General features: G+C 52.5%; 1 protein-coding gene across 1 annotated transcript; it reads right to left on the bottom strand.

Moving 5' to 3' along the window:
• Positions 1–2,216: 2,216 nt before the first annotated feature.
• On the bottom strand, positions 2,217–20,645 carry GGT6 (gamma-glutamyltransferase 6). Its single transcript, XM_029586899.1, has 4 exons — positions 20,551–20,645; positions 17,682–18,292; positions 8,962–9,075; positions 2,217–4,305 (listed from the first exon to the last, which is right to left on the bottom strand). The coding sequence occupies exons 1-4, from the start codon at positions 20,643–20,645 to the stop codon at positions 3,038–3,040; spliced, it is 2,088 nt and encodes a 695-aa protein (XP_029442759.1). The 3' UTR covers positions 2,217–3,037.
• Between the last annotated feature and the right edge of the window lie 1,962 nt (positions 20,646–22,607).

The following is a 22,607-nucleotide window of genomic DNA, read 5'->3' as shown; positions in this document are numbered from 1 at the left end:
AACCAAGAGCTAAGAGAAACAGATAAGTATGAGAGAAGAAATGAGGGAAGCTTGCTGGGCAGACTGGATGGGCCATTTGGTCTTCTTCTGCCGTCATTTCTATGTTTCTATGTTTCTATGATGGCGGGGCCTGCGAGTGCGTGCTGGCTCACGGCCCCCGGTCCCTCCTCACCCAGGGCTTTCCACTACCTCAGACGCTCACGCGATGGCGGGGCCTGCGAGTGCGTGCCGGCTCAAGGGCCCCGCAGTGGCCCCCGATCCCTCCTCACCCAGGACTTTCCACTACCTCAGACGCTCACGCGATGGCGGGGCCTGCGAGTGCGTGCTGGCTCACGGGCCCCGCAGTGGCCCCCGATCCCTCCTCACCCAGGACTTTCCACTACCTCAGACGCTCACGCGATGGCGGGGCCTGCGAGTGCGTGCTGGCTCACGGGCCCCGCAGTGGCCCCCAATCCCTCCTCACCCAGGACTTTCCACTACCTCAGACGCTCACGCGATGGCGGGGCCTGCGAGTGCGTGCTGGCTCACGGGCCCCGCAGTGGCCCCCAATCCCTCCTCACCCAGGACTTTCCACTACCTCAGACGCTCATGCGATGGCGGGGCCTGCGAGCGCGTGCCGGCTCACGGGCCCCGCAGTGGCCCCCAATCCCTCCTCACCCAGGACTTTCCACTACCTCAGACGCTCACGCGATGGCGGGGCCTGCGAGTGCGTGCCGGCTCACGGGCCCCGCAGCGGCCCCCGATCCCTCCTCACCCAGGGCTTTCCACTACCTCAGACGCTCATGCGATGGCGGGGCCTGCGAGTGCGTGCCGGCTCACGGGCCCCGCAGCGGCCCCCGATCCCTCCTCACCCAGGACTTTCCACTACCTCAGACGCTCATGCGATGGCGGGGCCTGCGAGTGCGTGCCGGCTCACGGGCCCCGCAGCGGCCCCCGATCCCTCCTCACCCAGGACTTTCCACTACCTCAGACGCTCACGCGATGGCGGGGCCTGCGAGTGCGTGCCGGCTCACGGGCCCCCGATCCCTCCTCACCCCAGGGCTTTCCACTACCTCAGACGCTCACGCGATGGCGGGGCCTGCGAGTGCGTGCCGGCTCACGGGCCCCGCAGTGGCCCCCAATCCCTCCTCACCCCAGGGCTTTCCACTACCTCAGACGCTCACGCGATGGCGGGGCCTGCGAGTGCGTGCCGGCTCACGGGCCCCGCAGTGGCCCCCAATCCCTCCTCACCCAGGACTTTCCACTACCTCAGACGCTCACGCGATGGCGGGGCCTGCGAGTGCGTGCCGGCTCACGGGCCCCCGATCCCTCCTCACCCCAGGGCTTTCCACTACCTCAGACGCTCACGCGATGGCGGGGCCTGCGAGTGCGTGCCGGCTCACGGGCCCCGCAGTGGCCCCCGATCCCTCCTCACCCAGGACTTTCCACTGCCTCAGATGCTCAGTGCTGGCTCACTGGCCCCGGGCTGCCTTCCACCACCAGTGCTGCTGCCGCCGCCGCCGTGTGAGACACTCGTGGCCCCCGGCTGAAGGTTTTGTGACCCCTTTTGGGGGTCTCGCCCCACTGTTTGGGAAGTCTTGTCGTCAGCCCCCTGGTAAGAGGGAAATTAACTCTGTACCTGAATGGACCTCATCCTCAGTGACCAAACGGAATAACCTCCGGTAGATAAATAAATATTTATACACTGGTTATTCACTCCCAGACCCAGGCCAGAGGAGATGTTTTAAAATATTTACCAATAAGAAAAGTAAATGGACATAATAAGAAAGAAAAACAAACTTGTACGATCAACATTATTTTATTTTATTTCTGGGAAGATATTGCTGTGTAAGGTTTCTGAAATATCCTTCTGTTGTGAATCTCAGTAAATTATCAGAACCTCCACCAGCCTTTTCCTAAACAACCCCCTCCCCCCATGCAGGTGCCTCACTGATACACGTAAAGCATGAATACAGCACGGACAGCTGAAGAGCAGATCATCAGAGCCCCATGCAGGGGTCACACTGATACACGTAAAGCATGAATACAGCACGGACAGCTGAAGAGCAGATCATCAGAGCCCCATGCAGGCATCACACTGATACACGTAAAGCATGAATACAGCACGGACAGCTGAAGAGCAGATCATCAGAGCCCCATGCAGGCATCACACTGATACACGTAAAGCATGAATACAGCACGGACAGCTGAGGAGAGAGCATGAGTGGGAAGAGGGAGTGGCCACAATAAAACCTGCATATCTTTCATTACATAAATATGTGAAACCTTGGAGAATGGGTGGGAAAGGGGTCAGAGACACTTCTGTTGGTAATTAGCGATTGACGCTTCACCCTTCATCCATCCGGAGTTAGAGGGGGAATTCCCAGGAGTGCGTTTAGGTCGCTGCAGGAAAAGTAATGCACCTGGATTTCATTTTTACCTGTCTTATGCATCCTTTACCCTCACTGAAAGGAAGTGCAGAGGTGCCTGGGGCAGGAGACGCAGTGAAAGTCTCCGCTGTGGGTATGAAGTTACCTGCAGACCAGCGCCACGGCGTGGAGGCCCAGGCAGGTTAATAATACTGTGTGAAGGCTCTCGTGCTGCCAGCCTGCGGAGTGGTCCTTACACATCATCCAGGGCTCGGCGGTGGGACAGGAGCATGGAGATGGCTCCAGGTCTCGGAGCACAGGGCTCTCTCTCCATCCCGGGTTTATGCTCCACATCATCGCCTGTTCCAGTCAGTCTGGCAGGGAAAGGTAAACATTTTCAGACGCCCAGATGTTGGCAGCTGGGCTTTTCTAGTGTCAGAATGGTAATGCCAGCGCTCCAAAAAAATGCCTGCCTCCCGCAGGGATGGGAAGACTGCGGCAAGAGAAGCATTTCCCCCCTTGCTCGGGACAGCCACGATTTCAGGATGTTGCATCTGGACAGACTTGCCGGAAAGACGAAGGGGGTCTGCCACCAGGGCAAGAGGAGCATCAGAAAGTGTGACCCACGTTGAGAGAGCTCTGCCTTTTCCAGTGGCGATTGGAAGCTCCAGCCCTGAGAGTTCAGTGTCCTACAGCCCACTGGAGGGACAGCACTGGGGTGGAGACCCAAAGGCCCTCACGTGCTCAGCATGGGCCTCCACCAGCAGAATGGAACTGGTGCCCACCCCTGGCTCTCTCTGTTGCAGGCTGGCAAACAGGCTGGAAGAGTTGAAGGCACCAGGGACGGAGCTCCAAGGGACACCATCGTCCCCAAGCACCACCTGTAGAAAGGGCCCACTTGTTGCATCCTGCAAGGGCTTCTTAAAATAGATGCGGTTTATAAGGACTTGGGCAATGCTCAGAGGAACAGAGCTCCCGCCCGCTGCTCCCACTCCTAAGACATCGTCGTCGTCTTCGTCGATGAGTTTCACTACCACAGGGCAGGCCCAGAAGAGCGGTTTTGAATCCACACCCAGAGTAAAATCGCTCAGGATGATCCCTGTGCTGGGAGAGAGGACATAAGAGCCAAAGGAGCTGTTGAGAGAGGTGGAAATCATGAAGACGTTACCCTTACTGTCGGCTGTGCTAAGATGACTGCCAACCCCAGCTGAATGGAACTGTGGAAAGTTTCCTCCTGAAGTCGTTTGCCTTGAAGACTCCTGGGAGGAAGCATTCCAGTGAATATCTTCCCTAAGGCCTTTGATGTACGCATGCCTTGAAGCATTGAGAATCTGATAATAAGTATCGCTCAGGCCTTGGCCAGACAGCGTATCCTTCCTTTGGCTTACTTCCTTTAATATATCAGCAAGGATATTTCCAGCTGCTGGAGAAGGGGCTCCGTAGAGTCTAAACCCATCCAACTCAACGTCCAGGGGACTCTCCAACACCGCTCTGGATGCACTGATGGCATCTGAGAGCACTGCTCTCTCTTGCGGTGGAAGGTCTTGAGTTAAATGTTTCACAAAGTCTTCTGGTAGCGCCGCCTCGGCCATCATGGATCCAGCCATACGGAGGACCTCGGCTAACGCCGCATTGACAACTAGGGAGCCTTCGCCCTTCAAAGTGCCGTTTGCATAGCAGAACAGGTCACGGAGAGCAGAGGACTTCACACGACCTTCATTCTCCCTCAAGGCCTGGGCGAGCACGGGGTCCACGTGGAAGCCGTCCTTGGACAACTGAGCCGTGCGTTCCAGGAGCTCTGACCACCCAAGCTGGCCGTGGTGCCGGTGCAGTAAGCGCAGACCCTGTAGCGTCAGTGGCACGCCATACGCTAGGGCGAGGGACCGGCTCGGGATAGAGTTGAGCGCGACGGTAATGCCAGACGTCGCGTTGTGGAAGATGGCCGAGAACACGCCACCTGCAAACATAAAAAGAAGACTGTTAGAAGGACCGGGTCAGTAATGGACAGCAAGCAGCTTCCATGGACATTAGCACAAAGGTTTCTGTGGCACTGTAAGGATTATGCAGGAAGGGAAATGTGACAAAACCGTCCAGTCCGATTGTACCCATCGGGGACGGCAGAGCCATTCCTGGATTACACTCAAATTCCCCTTTCTGCGGAGAGCTGCGGAGGATATGGACTGCAAACATGAGAAGCAGCGGGGTTTTACCAGAGTGAGGGCTTTCCTGACAAATCTGATGAATTGCTTTGATCGGGTGAGCAGAGATTTCAGCTAGGCCTTTGACACGGTTCCACGGAGGCAACTTTATAAATAAACTGAGCACCCCCAGGGATGAGCCCTAATGCCACTGACTGGGTCAGAAACTGGAGGAATGGGAGGCGACAAAGGGGAGTGGTAAAGGGAGTCCACACCCAGGAAAGGGGGTTTACCAGTGGTATTGCCACGGGACCGGCCCTCAGCTCAGGTCTGGTTAACAATCACAGGTGACATTGCGGAAGAGCTATCGAGAAAGATTTGCCTGCAACAGGGAAGGTGGAGGAAAGTGTGGAAAACAAGAGGAGAGCTCCAGTGAGAAGTTTAGGGTCATGTGTTTGGGTTGCAGAAACCTGAGAGGGGGGGGCTGTTTTTGTGCGAGCAACACTTTTAAAATCTACCTGTATTGGGAACAGTACAATAGAGGAATTGAATTTCTTTTGTGCTCAGCTACGGAACATAGGTGGACGGTGAGGAAGTAGGGATGTGCATTTGTTTGAAACGAAACTGCAAAACACAACGAAGAAGGCTAATTTGTTTCATTTTAAACTAATGATTCAGGCCTAGGTCTAAGCCTGAAGCCGGGGCCTCGCCTAGGGCATAGGCTGAGGCCCAAAGCAGGGACTGCAGGCCTATGCAGGAGCGCAAAGCCAGTGCCTCAGCCTAGGCCCGAAGCCGAGTCTCGCCTAGGGCATTGGCCAAGGCCCAAAGCAGGGGCCATGGCCTAGGCCTGACTGTAATGCTGTGGCCTCAGCAGAGGAACAGGATGACGTTGGGGCCTAGGCCGAGACCCCCAAAAATAAAATAATAAAACAAAAACTTGCCCGATCCATCGGGTATCTGACTAAGGCCAGGTCCCGACACCGAGGCCTAGGCCCGGACCCAGGCCCGATGATGTGACCTGACCCGGAGGCCGGGTCCTGACACCAGGGCCTCGGCCTAGGCCCGGACCCAGGCCCGATGATGTGACCTGACCCGGAGGCCGGGTCCTGTCACCGGGGCCTCAGTCTAGGCCGGGGCCCAGGTCTGATACTGCAACCTGACCGTTTTAGTCATCAGTTTGACTAAAAGGACACTGCCCCATCAACTGGGAGGTAGGTGACAAACTGCACTAACACTCAGGTCAATCCAGTACCGAGCGGTAGGGAGAGCTGCGTTAGTGCCCGGCGCACCCGCGTTTGCCGCACGCACAGTGCAGCTCACCTACCGCTCGATCCTGTATGTAAATAGCTCGCAAATGCAAGCTGCGTCTAAGAAGCGTCCGTGAAGCGTTAGGGGCCCGCGCAACCCATTTTACTGGATAGAGCGCTATAGCGCTCTATCCAGTATAACGGGTTGCGCGGGCCTAACGCTTCACGGACGCGCTGGTACCTGTCATTGCAAATGACATTTGCAATGACAGGTACCAGGAAGTGGACAGTTCTCCGACGCTCAGGATTGTCAGCCCTCTCTCCCCTCCTCCCGAAGCACAAAAGCGAAAAATAAAGTTGCAAGAGAGAGAGGGGAGAGAGGATGGGCAATCCTACGCTCGGGATGGCCAGTCCCTCTCCCCTCCTCCCGAGGCAAGGCGCGAAAAGCAGCCTTGCTCCGGGAGGAGGGGAGATAGGACTGGCAGTGGGAAGCGACCAAGCGACTTACTTTTTTTTGCAGCCCTGCGGAGGAGACGGCCATCAGCAGAAACGGATCGCGGCTCCCCTGCCTCCCGGCGAAGATGGACGCCTGCACGGGGGAAAGCGGCCCCTGTGCGTGCAATTGGCCGCTCAAGACGTGACGTCACGACGTTTGGCGTCATGGCATGTGATGTCACGTCTTGAGCGGCCAATTGCAGGCACAGGGGCCGCTTTCCCCCGTGCAGGCGTCCATCTTCGCCGGGAGGCAGGGGAGCCGCGATCCGTTTCTGCTGATGGCCGCTCAAGACGTGACGTCCATCTTCCTGAGCAGCTGGAGGCAGGAGAGGGGAGCCGCGGTCGTCTTCGCAGATGTCCGGAAGGGGAGCTGCAAAAAGTAAGTCGCTTTATACTGCCAGTCCCCTCCCCCCTCCTCCCGGAGCAAGGCTGCTTTTTGCGCCTGCCTCGGGAGGAGGGGAGGGAGGACTGGCAATCCCGAGCGTAGGATTGCCCGTCCTCTCCCCTCTCTCTCTTGCAACTTTTTTTTTCGGTTTGTTTTTTTTTGGCTTCGGGAGGAGGGGAGAGGACTGGGGCTGCCCCGGAGACCAGCACCCATGGACGCGGCCAGGGCAGGAGAGCGGGGGCTGGGGGAAAGTTTGCCGCCTACCCTTACCCCTGCCTCTAACGCAGGGGTAGGGGTAGGAGGTAAGTTGGCAGGTTAAACGCGCGGCAAAACGACAGGGTAAAATAGCGATAGTCGGGGCGCGCGTTACTGGATGGTAGGGAATAGCTAATTCGCTCGTTTGCATGCAATATACATGCCGCGTGCGGAAGGGGTTGCCCGGGGATTTTAGGACGCGGTAGGAGTAGGTTAAAGTGGGTTGTGGATCGCAGGAAGGGCTAACGCGGCCGGGAAGTGAGTAGAACGCGGGTTAGGAGCGGGGTAAACGCGGCCGCACTTTACTGGATAGACCTGACTGATTGGAAACAAAAAGGAAATGGATTTATTAACTGGGCCTTAAACTGAGCCATCTATATTTAAAACTAATCGGAGAAAGTTCTTTTTTACTCAACGCACAATTAAACTCTGGAATTTGTTGCCAGAGGATGTGGTTAGTGCAGTTAGTATAGCTGTGTTTAAAAAAGGATTGGATAAGTTCTTGGAGGAGAAGTCCATTACCTGCTATTAAGTTCACTTAGAGAATAGCCACTGCCATTAGCAATGGTTACATGGAATAGACTTAGTTTTTGGGTAATTGCCAGGTTCTTGTTGCCTGGATTGGCCACTGTTGGAAACAGGATGCTGGGCTTGATGGACCCTTGGTCTGACCCAGTATGGCATGTTCTTATGTTCTTATATAAATTTATTAAACAGAGGAAAGGTCATCCATCTACTAGAAGAGATGAAGGCTCTGACATCTTATTTGAAACCAGTAAAGCTGTGAAGAGCTTCCTCATTCATCAGTAAAAGTTATTATGGAAACCAGCGTGATTATCAGTGCTGTGCACAAGAGCCTAACTGGAGATATGGAACGACTGCATTTGAGGTGCGCTTCCTGGGGCCTTTATCCAGGACGATCGGTCCAAGTGTTACAATAGTAATTTAAGGTAGAATAAGGCCAACGTGGCCCGTGGATCTGCCCATCGAGCTGTTTAGAAAGGGATGTAACTGCCGCTCCTTGCAGTTACCCCCCTCGCTTTTTCCGGAATAACAATTCAATCACCTCTTTGTGGTTTGGGGATGAACCGCGGCTCTGTGAAGTAACCCAGTGTTTTGTTTCCATCTTCTTGCCAATAAGGGGGTCCTCTGTGTTTATCCCCCCCGCTTTTTAAAAAAAAATATTCTGCTACTGACTTTGTCTCCACCGCCTCCTCCGGGAGGGCGTTCCAGGCAGTCTCCTGCCCTTGTAGCTTCAAACCGTGACCACCAGCTCTACAGCTTCCGTTCCCCTTGTATATCTGTGCTAATATTTTTCAGCTCTTTGAAAGTCTGTGCTCCATCCTCCCACCCCTCCTCTCTGCTAGAGTAGATACCATGTCCAGGTCCTCAGCTCTCATGTCTTTGGGTGCAGACCCTAACGCCATGTTGGTTGCCCTGTCCCTATCCTTCCTGAGATACATCCTCCAGGTGAGGCCTCACCAAAGACCCGTACAAGGGCATCGGCGCCACCTTTCTCCTGCCAGTTACGCCTCTCTCTCTCTCTCCGTGCAGCCCATCATCCCTCCGGCTCCGGCCTCCAACTTGCCGCACTGCTTCATCATCTTGAGACCATCGCTGCGAGGTCTCTCTGTGGCTCTGGGTAAATTTGGCTCAACGAGAGTTAGGGCCGGCGACGCTGGTAGCGGTGCTGGGATTGGTCGTGCGTTTGATGAATGTGGGAGAGAACAATCTTTGTAGGGAGCAGTGGTTCTGACGGCAAGGATCGTGGGCCAAGGTAAAGGTGGTTGGAACTTCGATGAGTCACAGCTAATTGCATGTAAATTATTATATTAGCATATTAATTAGAAGAGCAGTATATTCATTGCAATATACGAAACTAAAACATTAATATCTTCTCCAGATTTGGACCACAGCAGAAGGGACAAAAAAAAATTATGGACTTTAAAATCTATTCACTTAAACCCCTTCGCCCACAGCAGAATGTAATAATACACAGGGAAATAACGTTACCATGCTATGCAGTCCCCCCATCCCCATTATATATTAAAAAAAATGCTTGAACAGCAGGACAATGCCCACGTCGCACTGACCTATACCAGCAACGTGTGGGTGGATGATTCCCAGGCAGAGCGTGGCCGAGATGCCCGCGTCAATAATGTTTCCACCATCCTTCAGGATGCCTTTCCCGATATCAGAGCAGATCACTGTACACAGGAGAAAACAAAAAGTGTGACAGCCAGGAGAATTCCCTCCCATCCACCAAGCCCATCCAACAATAACAATCAGATCAAACACCGTCACAGCTAGAGTTGTATAAGCAGGTCAAACATCGTCACAGCCGGGGATTTATAAGCAGGTCAAACACAGTCACAGCCGGGGATTTATAAGCAGGTCAAATACTATCACAGCCAGGGATTTATAAACAGGTCAAACACCTTCACAACCGGAGACGTATAACTAGGTCAAACACCATCACAGCCAGGGATTTATAAACAGGTCAAACACCGTCACAGCCAGGGATTTATAAACAGGTCAAATACCTTCACAGCCAGGGATTTATAAACAGGTCAAATACTATCACGGCTGGGGAGTCATAAACAGGTCAAACACCATCACAGCCGGGGAGTCATAAACAGGTCAAATACCTTCACAGCCAGGGATTTATAAACAGGTCAAACACCATCACAGCCAGGGATTTATAAACAGGTCAAACACCATCACAGCCAGGGATTTATAAACAGGTCAAACACCGTCACAGCCAGGGATTTATAAATAGGTCAAACACCGTCACAGCCAGGGATTTATAAACAGGTCAAATACCATCACAACCGGAGATGTATAACCAGGTCAAACACAGTCACAACTGGGGATATATAACCAGGTCAAACACCATTACAGCCGGGGATATATAACCAGGTCAAATACCATCACATCTGGGGATTTATAACCAGGTCAAACACTGTCACAGCCAGGGATTTATAAGCAGGTCAAACACTGTCACAGCCGGGGATTTATAAGGAGGTCAAACACTGGCACAGCTGGGGATATATAAGCGGGTAAAACACCATCACAGCTAGAGATGTATAAAAAGGTCAAACAACATCACAGCCGGGGATTTATAAGCAGATCAAATACTAGCACAAGCAGGAAATTATAAGCAGATCAAGCACCGTCACAGCCGGGGATTTATAAGCAGGTCAAACACCATCACGGCTGTGGTTTATAACCATCACAGCCAGATATGTATAAGCATGTCAAACACCGTCACAGTAAGAGATTAATAACCAGATGAAACATCATCACAGCTGGGGAATTATAACCAGATGGAGCACTGTCATAGCTGGGGATTTATAACCAGATGAAACACCGTCACAGCTTGGGATTTATAACCGTAGTGTGTCTTCATGTTATCCTTCATCTTTTGAGGAAATGAATTATGCCGGAGAGAGCCACTAACTCCTGCTGAGGGAGCAGCATCATCTCTTTTCTATTCCTGGGGGGTGCTGGAGATTTCATCATCAGACAAGTCACACTGGATACTAGTGTGTGGGGTTTGAGGTCACGTTATGGATTGTCACAGGGACTGCTGGGTCAGGTGTTTGGGGTCAGGAGGTGCCAGTATGGGAGTGTCATGGAGTGCTGGATGGGAGTGTAATGGTTGGGATGTTTCATTGTGGGGGTAAGTCACAGGGAGTACTGGATGGGAGTGTATGAGTTTGGGAGATCTCAATGTGGGAAGGTAGCTGGTGTGTTGGATGGTGAAGGGTAGGGTAGGAGATTTCATTGTGAGGGTGTCATAGGGAATCCTGGAAGGTGGTGTTTGGAGTCAGGAGGTGTCTCAGGGAGTACTTGGTGGGAGCGTTTGAGGTTGGGAGATCTCAGTGTGGAGAAGATAGAGGATGTGTTGGATAGTGATGTGTGGGGTAGGACGTCTCATTGTAAAGGTGTCACAAGGAGTGCTGAATGGTGGTGTTTGGGGTCAGGAGGTGTCTCAGGGAGTACTTGGTGGGAGCGTATGAGGTTGGGAGATCTCAGTGTGGAGAAGATAGAGGATGTGTTGGATTAGTGATGGGTGGGGTAGGAGATTTCATTGTGAGGGTGTCACAGGGAATCCTGGACGGTGGTGTTTAGGGTCAGGAGGTGTCTCAGGGAGTACTTGGTGGGAGCGTATGAGGTTGGGAGATCTCAGTGTGGAGAAGATAGAGGATGTGTTGGATAGTGATGGGTAGGGTAGGATATCTCATTGTGAGGGTGTCACAGGGAGTGCTGGGCAGTGGTGATTGGGGTCAGTAAGTATCTCAGAAGTACTGGATGGGAGTGTATGAGGTTGGGAGATCTCAGTGTGGAGAAGGTGGAGGGTGTGTTAGATGATGATGTATGGGGTAGGATCTCTCATTGTGGGGGTGTCACAGGGAGTGCTGGGTAGAGGTATCTGAGCTCATGAGGTGTCTCAGGGAGGGCTGGATGGGACTGTGTGGGGTTGGGAGGTTTCATTATGGGGTTGTCACAGGGAGTGCTCGTTGGTTATGTTTGGGGTCAGAAAGTGTCACAGGAAGTACTGGATGGGAGTGTATGAGGTTGGGAGATCTCAGTGTGGACAAGATAGAGGATGTGTTGGATGGTGATGTGTGGGGTAGGAGATCTCATTGTGGGGGTATCATAGGGAATGCTGGGTCGTGGTGATCGCAGTCAGGAGGTGTCTCACTAAGTGCTGGATGGGAGGGTATAAGGTTAGGAGATCTCAGTGTGGGGAGGGTGGAGGGTAGGAGATCTCATTGTTGGGGTGTCACAGGGAGTGCTGGGTGCAGGTGTGTGGGTGCAGGAGGTGTCTCAGGGAGGGCTGGATGGGACTGTGTGGGGTTGGGAGGTTTCATTATGGGGTTGTCACAGGGAGTGCTCGTTGGTTATGTATGGGATCAGAAAGTGTCACAGGGAGTCCTGCATTCGAGTGTATGAGGTTGGGGTTCTCAGTGTGGGAAGGTAGAGGGTGTGCTGGATGGGGATGAGTAGGGTAGGAGATATAATTGTGGGGGTGTCACAGGGAGTGCTCGTTGGTTATGTATGGGATCAGAAAGTGTCACAGGGAGTCCTGCATTCGAGTGTATGAGGTTGGGGTTCTCAGTGTGGGAAGGTAGAGGGTGTGTTGGATGGGGGATGAGTAGGGTAGGAGATATAATTGTGGGGTTGTCACAGGGAGTGCTCAGTGGTTATGTATGGGATCAGAAAGTGTCACAGGGAGTCCTGCATTCGAGTGTATGAGGTTGGGGTTCTCAGTGTGGGAAGGTAGAGGGTGTGCTGGATGGGGATGAGTAGGGTAGGAGATATAATTGTGGGGTTGTCACAGGGAGTGCTCAGTGGTTATGTATGGGATCAGAAAGTGTCACAGGGAGTCCTGCATTCGAGTGTATGAGGTTGGGGTTCTCAGTGTGGGAAGGTAGAGGGTGTGCTGGATGGGGATGAGTAGGGTAGGAGATATAATTGTGGGGGTGTCACAGGGAGTGCTCAGTGGTTATGTATGGGATCAGAAAGTGTCACAGGGAGTCCTGCATTCGAGTGTATGAGGTTGGGGTTCTCAGTGTGGGAAGGTAGAGGGTGTGCTGGATGGGGATGAGTAGGGTAGGAGATATAATTGTGGGGGTGTCACAGGGAGTGCTCAGTGGTTATGTATGGGATCAGAAAGTGTCACAGGGAGTCCTGCATTCGAGTGTATGAGGTTGGGGTTCTCAGTGTGGGAAGGTAGAGGGTGTGCTGGATGGGGATGAGTAGGGTAGGAGATATAATTGTGGGGGTGTCACAGGGAGTGCTCAGTGGTTATGTATGGGATCAGAAAGTGTCACAGGGAGTCCTGCATTCGAGTGTATGAGGTTGGGGTTCTCAGTGTGGGAAGGTAGAGGGTGTGTTGGATGGGGGATGAATAGGGTAGGAGATATAATTGTGGGGTTGTCACAGGGAGTGCTCAGTGGTTATGTATGGGATCAGAAAGTGTCACAGGGAGTCCTGTATTCGAGTGTATGAGGTTGGGGTTCTCAGTGTGGGAAGGTAGAGGGTGTGCTGGATGGGGATGAGTAGGGTAGGAGATATAATTGTGGGGGTGTTACAGGGAGTGCTCAGTGGTTATGTATGGGATCAGAAAGTGTCACAGGGAGTCCTGCATTCGAGTGTATGAGGTTGGGGTTCTCAGTGTGGGAAGGTAGAGGGTGTGCTGGATGGGGATGAGTAGGGTAGGAGATATAATTGTGGGGTTGTCACAGGGAGTGCTCAGTGGTTATGTATGGGATCAGAAAGTGTCACAGGGAGTCCTGCATTCGAGTGTATGAGGTTGGGGTTCTCAGTGTGGGAAGGTAGAGGGTGTGCTGGATGGGGATGAGTAGGGTAGGAGATATAATTGTGGGGTTGTCACAGGGAGTGCTCAGTGGTTATGTATGGGATCAGAAAGTGTCACAGGGAGTCCTGCATTCGAGTGTATGAGGTTGGGGTTCTCAGTGTGGGAAGGTAGAGGGTGTGTTGGATGGGGGATGAGTAGGGTAGGAGATATAATTGTGGGGGTGTCACAGGGAGTGCTCAGTGGTTATGTATGGGATCAGAAAGTGTCACAGGGAGTCCTGCATTCGAGTGTATGAGGTTGGGGTTCTCAGTGTGGGAAGGTAGAGGGTGTGTTGGATGGGGGATGAGTAGGGTAGGAGATATAATTGTGGGGGTGTCACAGGGAGTGCTCAGTGGTTATGCATGGGATCAGAAAGAGTCACAGGGAGTCCTGCATTCGAGTGTATGAGGTTGGGGTTCTCAGTGTGGGAAGGTAGAGGGTGTGCTGGATGGGGATGAGTAGGGTAGGAGATATAATTGTGGGGTTGTCACAGGGAGTGCTCAGTGGTTATGTATGGGATCAGAAAGTGTCACAGGGAGTCCTGCATTCGAGTGTATGAGGTTGGGGTTCTCAGTGTGGAGAAGATAGAGGGTGTGTTGGATAGTGATGAGTAGGGTAGGAGATATAATTGTGGGGGGTGTCACAGGGAGTGCTCAGTGGTTATGTATGGGATCAGAAAGTGTCACAGGGAGTCCTGTATTCGAGTGTATGAGGTTGGGGTTCTCAGTGTGGGAAGGTAGAGGGTGTGTTGGATGGGGATGAGTAGGGTAGGAGATATAATTGTGGGGTTGTCACAGGGAGTGCTCAGTGGTTATGTATGGGATCAGAAAGTGTCACAGGGAGTCCTGCATTCGAGTGTATGAGGTTGGGGTTCTCAGTGTGGGAAGGTAGAGGGTGTGTTGGATGGGGGATGAGTAGGGTAGGAGATATAATTGTGGGGGTGTCACAGGGAGTGCTCAGTGGTTATGTATGGGATCAGAAAGTGTCACAGGGAGTCCTGCATTCGAGTGTATGAGGTTGGGGTTCTCAGTGTGGGAAGGTAGAGGGTGTGTTGGATGGGGATGAGTAGGGTAGGAGATATAATTGTGGGGTTGTCACAGGGAGTGCTCAGTGGTTATGTATGGGATCAGAAAGTGTCACAGGGAGTCCTGCATTCGAGTGTATGAGGTTGGGGTTCTCAGTGTGGGAAGGTAGAGGGTGTGTTGGATGGGGGATGAGTAGGGTAGGAGATATAATTGTGGGGGTGTCACAGGGAGTGCTCAGTGGTTATGTATGGGATCAGAAAGTGTCACAGGGAGTCCTGTATTCGAGTGTATGAGGTTGGGGTTCTCAGTGTGGGAAGGTAGAGGGTGTGTTGGATGGGGGATGAGTAGGGTAGGAGATATAATTGTGGGGGTGTCACAGGGAGTGCTCAGTGGTTATGTATGGGATCAGAAAGTGTCACAGGGAGTCCTGTATTCGAGTGTATGAGGTTGGGGTTCTCAGTGTGGGAAGGTAGAGGGTGTGCTGGAAGGGGATGAGTAGGGTAGGAGATATAATTGTGGGGGTGTTACAGGGAGTGCTCAGTGGTTATGTATGGGATCAGAAAGTGTCACAGGGAGTCCTGCATTCGAGTGTATGAGGTTGGGGTTCTCAGTGTGGGAAGGTAGAGGGTGTGCTGGATGGGGATGAGTAGGGGAGGAGATATAATTGTGGGGGTGTCACAGGGAGTGCTCAGTGGTTATGTATGGGATCAGAAAGTGTCACAGGGAGTCCTGCATTCGAGTGTATGAGGTTGGGGTTCTCAGTGTGGGAAGGTAGAGGGTGTGTTGGATGGGGGATGAGTAGGGTAGGAGATATAATTGTGGGGGTGTCACAGGGAGTGCTCAGTGGTTATGTATGGGATCAGAAAGTGTCACAGGGAGTCCTGTATTCGAGTGTATGAGGTTGGGGTTCTCAGTGTGGCAATGTAGAGGGTGTGCTGGATGGGGATGAGTAGGGTAGGAGATATAATTGTGGGGGTGTCACAGGGAGTGCTCAGTGGTTATGTATGGGATCAGAAAGTGTCACAGGGAGTCCTGTATTCGAGTGTATGAGGTTGGGGTTCTCAGTGTGGGAAGGTAGAGGGTGTGCTGGATGGGGATGAGTAGGGTAGGAGATATAATTGTGGGGGTGTCACAGGGAGTGCTCAGTGGTTATGTATGGGATCAGAAAGTGTCACAGGGAGTCCTGTATTCGAGTGTATGAGGTTGGGGTTCTCAGTGTGGGAAGGTAGAGGGTTTGCTGGATGGGGATGAGTAGGGTAGGAGATATAATTGTGGGGGTGTCACAGGGAGTGCTCAGTGGTTATGTATGGGATCAGAAAGTGTCACAGGGAGTCCTGTATTCGAGTGTATGAGGTTGGGGTTCTCAGTGTGGGAAGGTAGAGGGTGTGCTGGATGGGGATGAGTAGGGTAGGAGATATAATTGTGGGGGTGTCACAGGGAGTGCTAGTGGAAGTTTTTAGATTGGCAAGGTGCCAAATTGTTGATGGTGGGTGGATGTGGGGAATGGAGACAGCGTGGAAGCTGGGTGGGTGCAGGAGTTGTTTAGTTAGGGTGCTGAGTGGTTGAGAGAAAAGAAGGTGCTGTTCAGGTGTGGAGAGGGTGCAGAGAAGGGTCAGGTAGGGGTGGATACAGGGGATTCTGGAAAGTGCAAAAAGGAGACAAAGAGAGTGATGCTGCTGTGCTGAGAATGGAGGGACAGTGAGAAGAGGCTGCCGGGAGGGAGACGGAGAGAGGATAGAGAGAAGGGCTGCTGGGCACTGTGCACAAACGGGAGGGGGATGCAGGACTTGGCAGAGGGTGAGAGTAAGTATGTATGTGTATGTGTGTGTATGTGCGTGTGTATGTGTATGTGTGTATGTGTATGTGTGTGTGTGTGTGTGTATGTGTGTGTGTGTGTATGTGTGTGTGTGTGTGTGTGTGTATGTGTATGGATACTGTGTCAGTGTTGCTGCCGACAGGTAAGTGTGTAAGAGGGAAGGCACAAGACTGAAGCTTTGTCTAGGGCACCTAACATCCTTGCACTGGCCCTGTGGATCGGGGAGACTCAGTGTGGGCATATCACAGAGAGTACTTGGTGGCAGAGTGTGCCTTGGAAAGTCTTACTGTTCAGGTGTCACAGGGAGTGTTGGGTGGCAGGGTATGGGCATGGGAGATCTCATGTTGAGGTGTCACAGGGAGTGCTGTGAGGCAGTGAGGTCTCACTGTTGAGGTGTCACAGGGAGTGTTGGGTGGCAGGGTATGGGCATGGGAGATCTCATGTTGAGGTGTCACAGGGAGTGCAGTGAGGGGGTTGGAAGGTCTCACTGTTGAGGTGTCACAGGGAGTGTTGGGTGGCAGGGTATGGGCATGGGAGATCTCATGTTGAGGTGTCACAGGGAGTGCAGTGAGGGGGTTGGAAGGTCTCACTGTTGAGGTGTCACAGGGAGTGTTGGGTGGCAGGGTATGGGCATGGGAGATCTCATGTTGAGGTGTCACAGGGAGTGCTGCGAGGCAGTGAGGGGGTTGGAAGGTCTCACTGTTGAGGTGTCATAGGGAGTGCTGGGTGGCAGTCTGGGGGTGTGGGAGGTCTCACTGTTGAGGTGTCACAGGGAGTGTTGGGTGGCAGGGTATGGGAGATCTCATGTTGAGGTGTCACAGGGAGTGCTGCGAGGCAGTGAGGGGGTTGAAAGGTCTCACTGTTGAGGTGTCACAGGGAGTGTTGGGTGGCAGGGTATGGGCATGGGAGATCTCATGAGGTGTCACAGGGTGTGCTGCGAGGCAGTGAGGGGGTTGGAAGGTCTCACTGTTGAGGTGTCACAGGGAGTGCTGGGTGGCAGTCTGGGGGTGTGGGAGATCTCACTGTTGAGGTGTCACAGGGAGTGTAGTGAGGCAGTGAGGGGGTTGGAAGGTCTCACTGTTGAGGTGTCACAGGGAGTGTTGGGTGGCAGGGTATGGGAGATCTCATGTTGAGGTGTCACAGGGAGTGCTGCGAGGCAGTGAGGGGGTTGGAAGGTCTCATTGTTGAGGTGTCACAGGGAGTGCTGGGTGGCAGTCTGGGGGTGTGGGAGTTCTCACAGTTGAGGTGTCACAGGGAGTGTTGGGTGGCAGGGTATGGGAGATCTCATGTTGAGGTGTCACAGGGAATGCTGTGAAGCAGTGAGGGGGTTGGAAGGTCTCACTGTTGAGGTGTCACAGGGATTGCTGTGAGGCAGTGAGGGGGTTGGAAGGTCTCACTGTTGAGGTGTCACAGGGAGTGCTGTGAGGCAGTGAGGGGGTTGGAAGGTCTCACTGTTGAGGTGTCACAGGGATTGCTGTGAGGCAGTGAGGGGGTTGGAAGGTCTCACTGTTGAGGTGTCACAGGGAGTGCTGTGAGGCAGTGAGGGGGTTGGAAGGTCTCACTGTTGAGGTGTCACAGTCACTTACTGGAGCCTCTGGGACTCACCTGAGTCAGTGATGACTGTGGCGTGATGGTACACTCCGTCTCCATGGTGATGCTGACCTCCTCCTTCCTCCTTCTCCTCTTCTCCATGGCGATGCTGACCTCCTCCTTCCTCCTCATGGTGATGCTGACCTCCTCCTTCCTCCTCCTCCTCTCCATGGTGATGCTGACTTCCTCCTTCCTCCTCCTCCTCTCCATGGTGATGCTGAACTCCTCCCTCCTCCTCTCCATGGTGATGCTGACCTCCTCCTTCCTCCTCATGGTGATGCTGACCTCCTCCTTCCTCCTCATGGTGATGCTGACCTCCTCCTTCCTCCTCATGGTGATGCTGACCTCCTCCTTCCTCCTCATGGTGATGCTGACCTCCTCCTTCCTCCTCATGGTGATGCTGACCTCCTCCCTCCTCCTCCTCTCCATGGCGATGCCCCCCCAGTCCTTGCTGCTTTATACTGTCCCAGTCTTCCCCTTCTCCTGATGCCCCCGTCTGCCCCAGGCCTCCGTACAGAATCTCGTAGAAGGCGAAGGAGAGGGCCACAGCGAGGAGCAGCAGAGCGGCAGAGACATGGCAGCAGGTCTGTCTCTGCTTCTGGTGAATGATCTGTCGGGCCGAAGGGCTGCAGAGAGAAAGCAGAGTCAGGGGAGGGGAGCACAGGGTGGGCTCTCTGGTTCTGGTCCGCGCTTCCTCACACTATGGGCTTTGGCTGCCCGGTGTTACCTCCAGCCCTGTGCCCGTTCGGTTTTCTGAAAAACGAATGGGTTTCATCTGTACTACAGAATCCCAGTGCCACAGGCAGCCACCCCACCGCCACGTGCCCGAGCTTGGAGTCGGAAGGCAATCTGGATCATCATCTGCCCTTTGCTAATGAAGGCATTCGCTATTCCCCTCCCCCCAGTGCGGAGGGCGGCGCTGGCTTAACTCAGGTCTTCTTAGCGCTAGGAATGTTACTCCTGGTCTGGAGCTGGGAGCCGGAGTGGGGATTTTCTACATGAAATACATGAGAGCTTCATGGAGCTGCTCCTCTGGGAACCGATAAAAGGAGGAGCCGTCATAGGCCTAATCCTCGGTGGAACGCAGGATTCAGAACGAGTGCTAATGGTGTTGTTGGGGGCCACTTGGCAACAGCGTTCATAACTCAATCAGATTTCACTTCATAACGTGAGGAAGGACATTAAGAGAAACTACTGCTCTAGCACCAAAGGAAGAGCAGGACCTGGGGGTGATTGTACCCGATGATCTCAAGGTCACCAAACAGGTGGATAAAGCGAGGGTGAAAGCCAGAAAGCTGCTCGGCTGCACAGGGAGGGGGATGATCAGCAGAGAAAGGGAGGTGACACTGCCCCTGTATAGGTCCCTGGTGAGACCTCACTGGGAACACTGAGTACAGTTCTGGAGACCCCACCTTCACAAGGATAGAAACAGGACGGAGGGAGGCTACTAACATGGTCAGTGGTCTTCTTTCTAAACCATATGGGGAGAGACTTAAGGATCTAAACGTGTACACCCTGGAGGAAAGGTGAGATAGGGGAGATAGGATAGAGACATTCAGATATCTCACAGGTTTCCATGCACAGGAGGTGAGAGCCTCTTTCAACAGAAAGATATCCTAGAATGAGGGGACATGAGAGGAGGGTGAAAGGGGGTAGACTCAGGAGTTATCTTAGGAAATATTTCTTTACAGAGAGGGTGGTGGATGCATGGAACGGCCTCCTAGTGGAGACAAAAGCAGTATCTGAATTAAAGAAAGCCTGGGATAAATGCAGGGGATCTCTAAGGAAGTGATGCTTAATTAATCAGACGGATGGGCATGTAACCGTCTATTTTTAGTCAGTAAGGAGGTCCAGACAACTGATCCGTAAAGATAGACTTTTATTGCCAGCAAGATGCAGCTAAGACAAAGGCTCAGTACAACTGCATGCCCCTCCCCTCCAGGAGACTCTGACGGTTACAGGCAGACGGACTGTTTTCTGCCATCTGCTGACCCTTCCTCTCCTTATGCAGCCAGGCATCTTTCTGGCTTTTACTGTCGCTTTATCCACCTGTTTGACCACCTTAAGATCATCAGATACAATCACCCCCAGATCCTGCTCTTCCTGTGCGCTCAGAAGAATTTCACCTCCCCTAGACACTACTGCACCTCTCCCTTAGGGTTTTGCATCCTAAACGCCTTTCTCTGCATTCTGTAGCATTAAGTCTCAGCTGCCAGACCATAGACCATTCCTCGAGCTTCGCTAGATCCCTCCTCACGTTTCCCACCCCTTCCAGGATGTCCACCCTGTTGCGGATTGTGGTATCATCAGCAAAAACACAAAGCTTTCCCCTGACAACGCTTCCACATTGTTGCTCTAAATTTCTCTTGCCCACGTCATGCACCTTCCATCCCAGCTCTCTCCTGCACACCCAGCTAACCAGTTGGGTTTCCAGGACATCCCTAATGAATATGCAGGAGAGAGATCTGCATACACCGGGTCTCCATAGCATGCAAAGGTATCTCATGCATATTCAGGATAACAATGACCCCACTACCGGTAGCAGGGGTAATGACAGCAGAGTGAACAATAATTACTGAACAATGTACAATGAAATGATTGTACAGTTAGTATTTGTAATATTTACTGTTGTATGAATAGGATCTAGAAAATGGAATCGCTGCCGTACTGAACGAATGTCGAGCAGAATACGGATGCTGACCTAGAAGATAAATGCTGAATTTGTAAAGCGTTGTGATCTTCTGTGAGGAACGACGGTATATAAAACGCCTAAATAAATACATATTCAGTGTGCCAATCCTGAAAACCCGATTGGGTTGCTGTGTCTCCAGGAGAGAGCGGGAAACGCTGTTCTATCTCTTTCCCCCGTTCCTGCCTCATTTACCTTCTCAGACATCCACGGCCATACCTGGGAACACTCCGGACTTGGCTCGGAGGCTCTGAAATTCTGCCGAAAGTGCCAGGTCTCCGGGCCAACATCCGAGACCCTGGGTGCTCCGTCCTGTAGAAGCAGGCCCCGGAAAATGACTTCAGGAGCCGCGTGGGCAGGAAATAGGAGGTGCGTCAACCCGCCGCGGGCAGGAAGTAGGATTCTGAGAAGGTTGGTCAGTGTCTCTGAGGCCATGGGGTGGGCTGTGGTTCACCCAATTAGCTCTCTACAGTTCCAAAGAAACGGTCCTGTAGCAGGCCTGCCATGAATCCCATCTCTTGGCAGCCCAGAAGAGGAGGCCCAGCAGTAGGGCCGCTGCAGACCAGGCCTAGAGACGAGGGGGGAGCTGGGGCCTGATTGGTGCGAAAGAGAATGCTTGTGTGTGACTGCCAGCAAGCATGCGAGGCTGACAGCGAGGCTGACACAAAGAAGAATATCTGGTAGAACTGAGGGAGACGAAGAAATTAATCAAGATGGCAAAAAGTCAAGCGGAAGAAAGGATTGCCAAAGAGGTAAAGAGTGGTAACAAAACATTTTTCAGATATATCAGTGAAAAGAGAAAAGTTCAAAATGGTATAGTGAAATTGAAAGGTGGAAAGGATCAATGCGTGGAGAGAGACGAAGAAATGGCAGAAATATTAAATGAATACTTCAGTTCTGTGTTCACTAAAGAGGACCCTGGAGAAGGACCGACACTAGTTAACAAGAAACTGGAGGGGAATGGAGTAGATGTAACTCCATTTACAGTAGAAAATGTATGGGAAGAGCTGGTGAAACTGAAAGTGGACAAAGCCATGGGGCCTGATGAAGTTCATCCCAGAATACTGAGGGAGCTCAGAGATGTGCTGGCAGGTCCGCTGTGTGACCTATTCAATAGATCCCTAGAAACGGGAGTGGTGCCGAATGATTGGAGGAGAGCGGTGGTGGTCCCGCTTCACAAGAGTGGGAACAGAGAAGAGGCTGGTAACTACAGACCGGTTAGCCTCACTTCAGTGGTGGGAAAAGTAATGGAGTCACTGTTGAAAGAGAGAATAGTGAACTATCTACAGTCGGGAGAATTGCTGGACCAGAGGCAGCATGGATTCACCATTGGAAGATCCTGTCAGACAAATCTGATTGACTTTTTTGACTGGGTAACCAAGGAATTGGATCGAGGAAGAGCACTCGATGTCATCTACTTGGATTTCAGCAAAGCTTTTGACACTGTCCCGCACAGGAGACTGGTGAATAAAATGAGAAGCTTAGGAGTGAGTGCCGAGGTGGTGGCCTGGATTGCAAACTGGTTGACGGACAGAAGACAATGTGTGATGGTAAATGGAACTCTCTCTGAAGAGAGAGCGGTTTTAAGCGGTGTACCGCAGGGATCGGTGTTGGGACCGGTCCTTTTCAATATCTTTGTGAGCGACATTGCGGAAGGGATAGAAGGTAAGGTATGTCTTTTTGCGGATGACACTAAGATCTGCAACAGAGTGGACACGCCGGAAGGAGTGGAGAGAATGAGACGGGATTTAAGGAAGATGGAAGAGTGGTCGAAGACATGGCAGCTGACATTCAATGCCAAGAAGTGCAAAGTCATGCATATGGGGAGTGGAAATCCAAATGAACTGTATTCGATGGGGGGAGAAAGGCTGATGTGCACGGAGCAGGAGAGAGACCTTGGGGTGATGGTGTCTAATGATCTGAAGTCGGCGAAACAATGTGACAAGGCGATAGCTAAAGCCAGAAGAATGCTGGGCTGCATAGAGAGAGGAATATCTAGTAAGAAAAGGGAAGTGATTATCCCCTTGTACAGGTCCTTGGTGAGACCTCACCTGGAGTATTGTGTTCAGTTCTGGAGACCGTATCTCCGAAGAGACAGAGACAAGATGGAGGCGGTCCAGAGAAGGGTGACCAAAAAGGTGGAAGGTCTTCATCAAATGACTTATGAGGAGAGATTGAAGAATCTAAATATGTACACCCTGGAGGAAAGGAGGAGCAGAGGTGATATGATACAGACTTTCAGATACTTGAAA

This window comes from Rhinatrema bivittatum, unplaced genomic scaffold, assembly GCF_901001135.1.
Source record: "Rhinatrema bivittatum unplaced genomic scaffold, aRhiBiv1.1, whole genome shotgun sequence".
In the NCBI taxonomy this organism is placed as follows: Eukaryota; Metazoa; Chordata; class Amphibia; order Gymnophiona; family Rhinatrematidae; genus Rhinatrema; species Rhinatrema bivittatum.
Note: the sequence above shows the minus strand (reverse complement) of the source record. Positions and strands in the feature narration are given on the sequence as shown.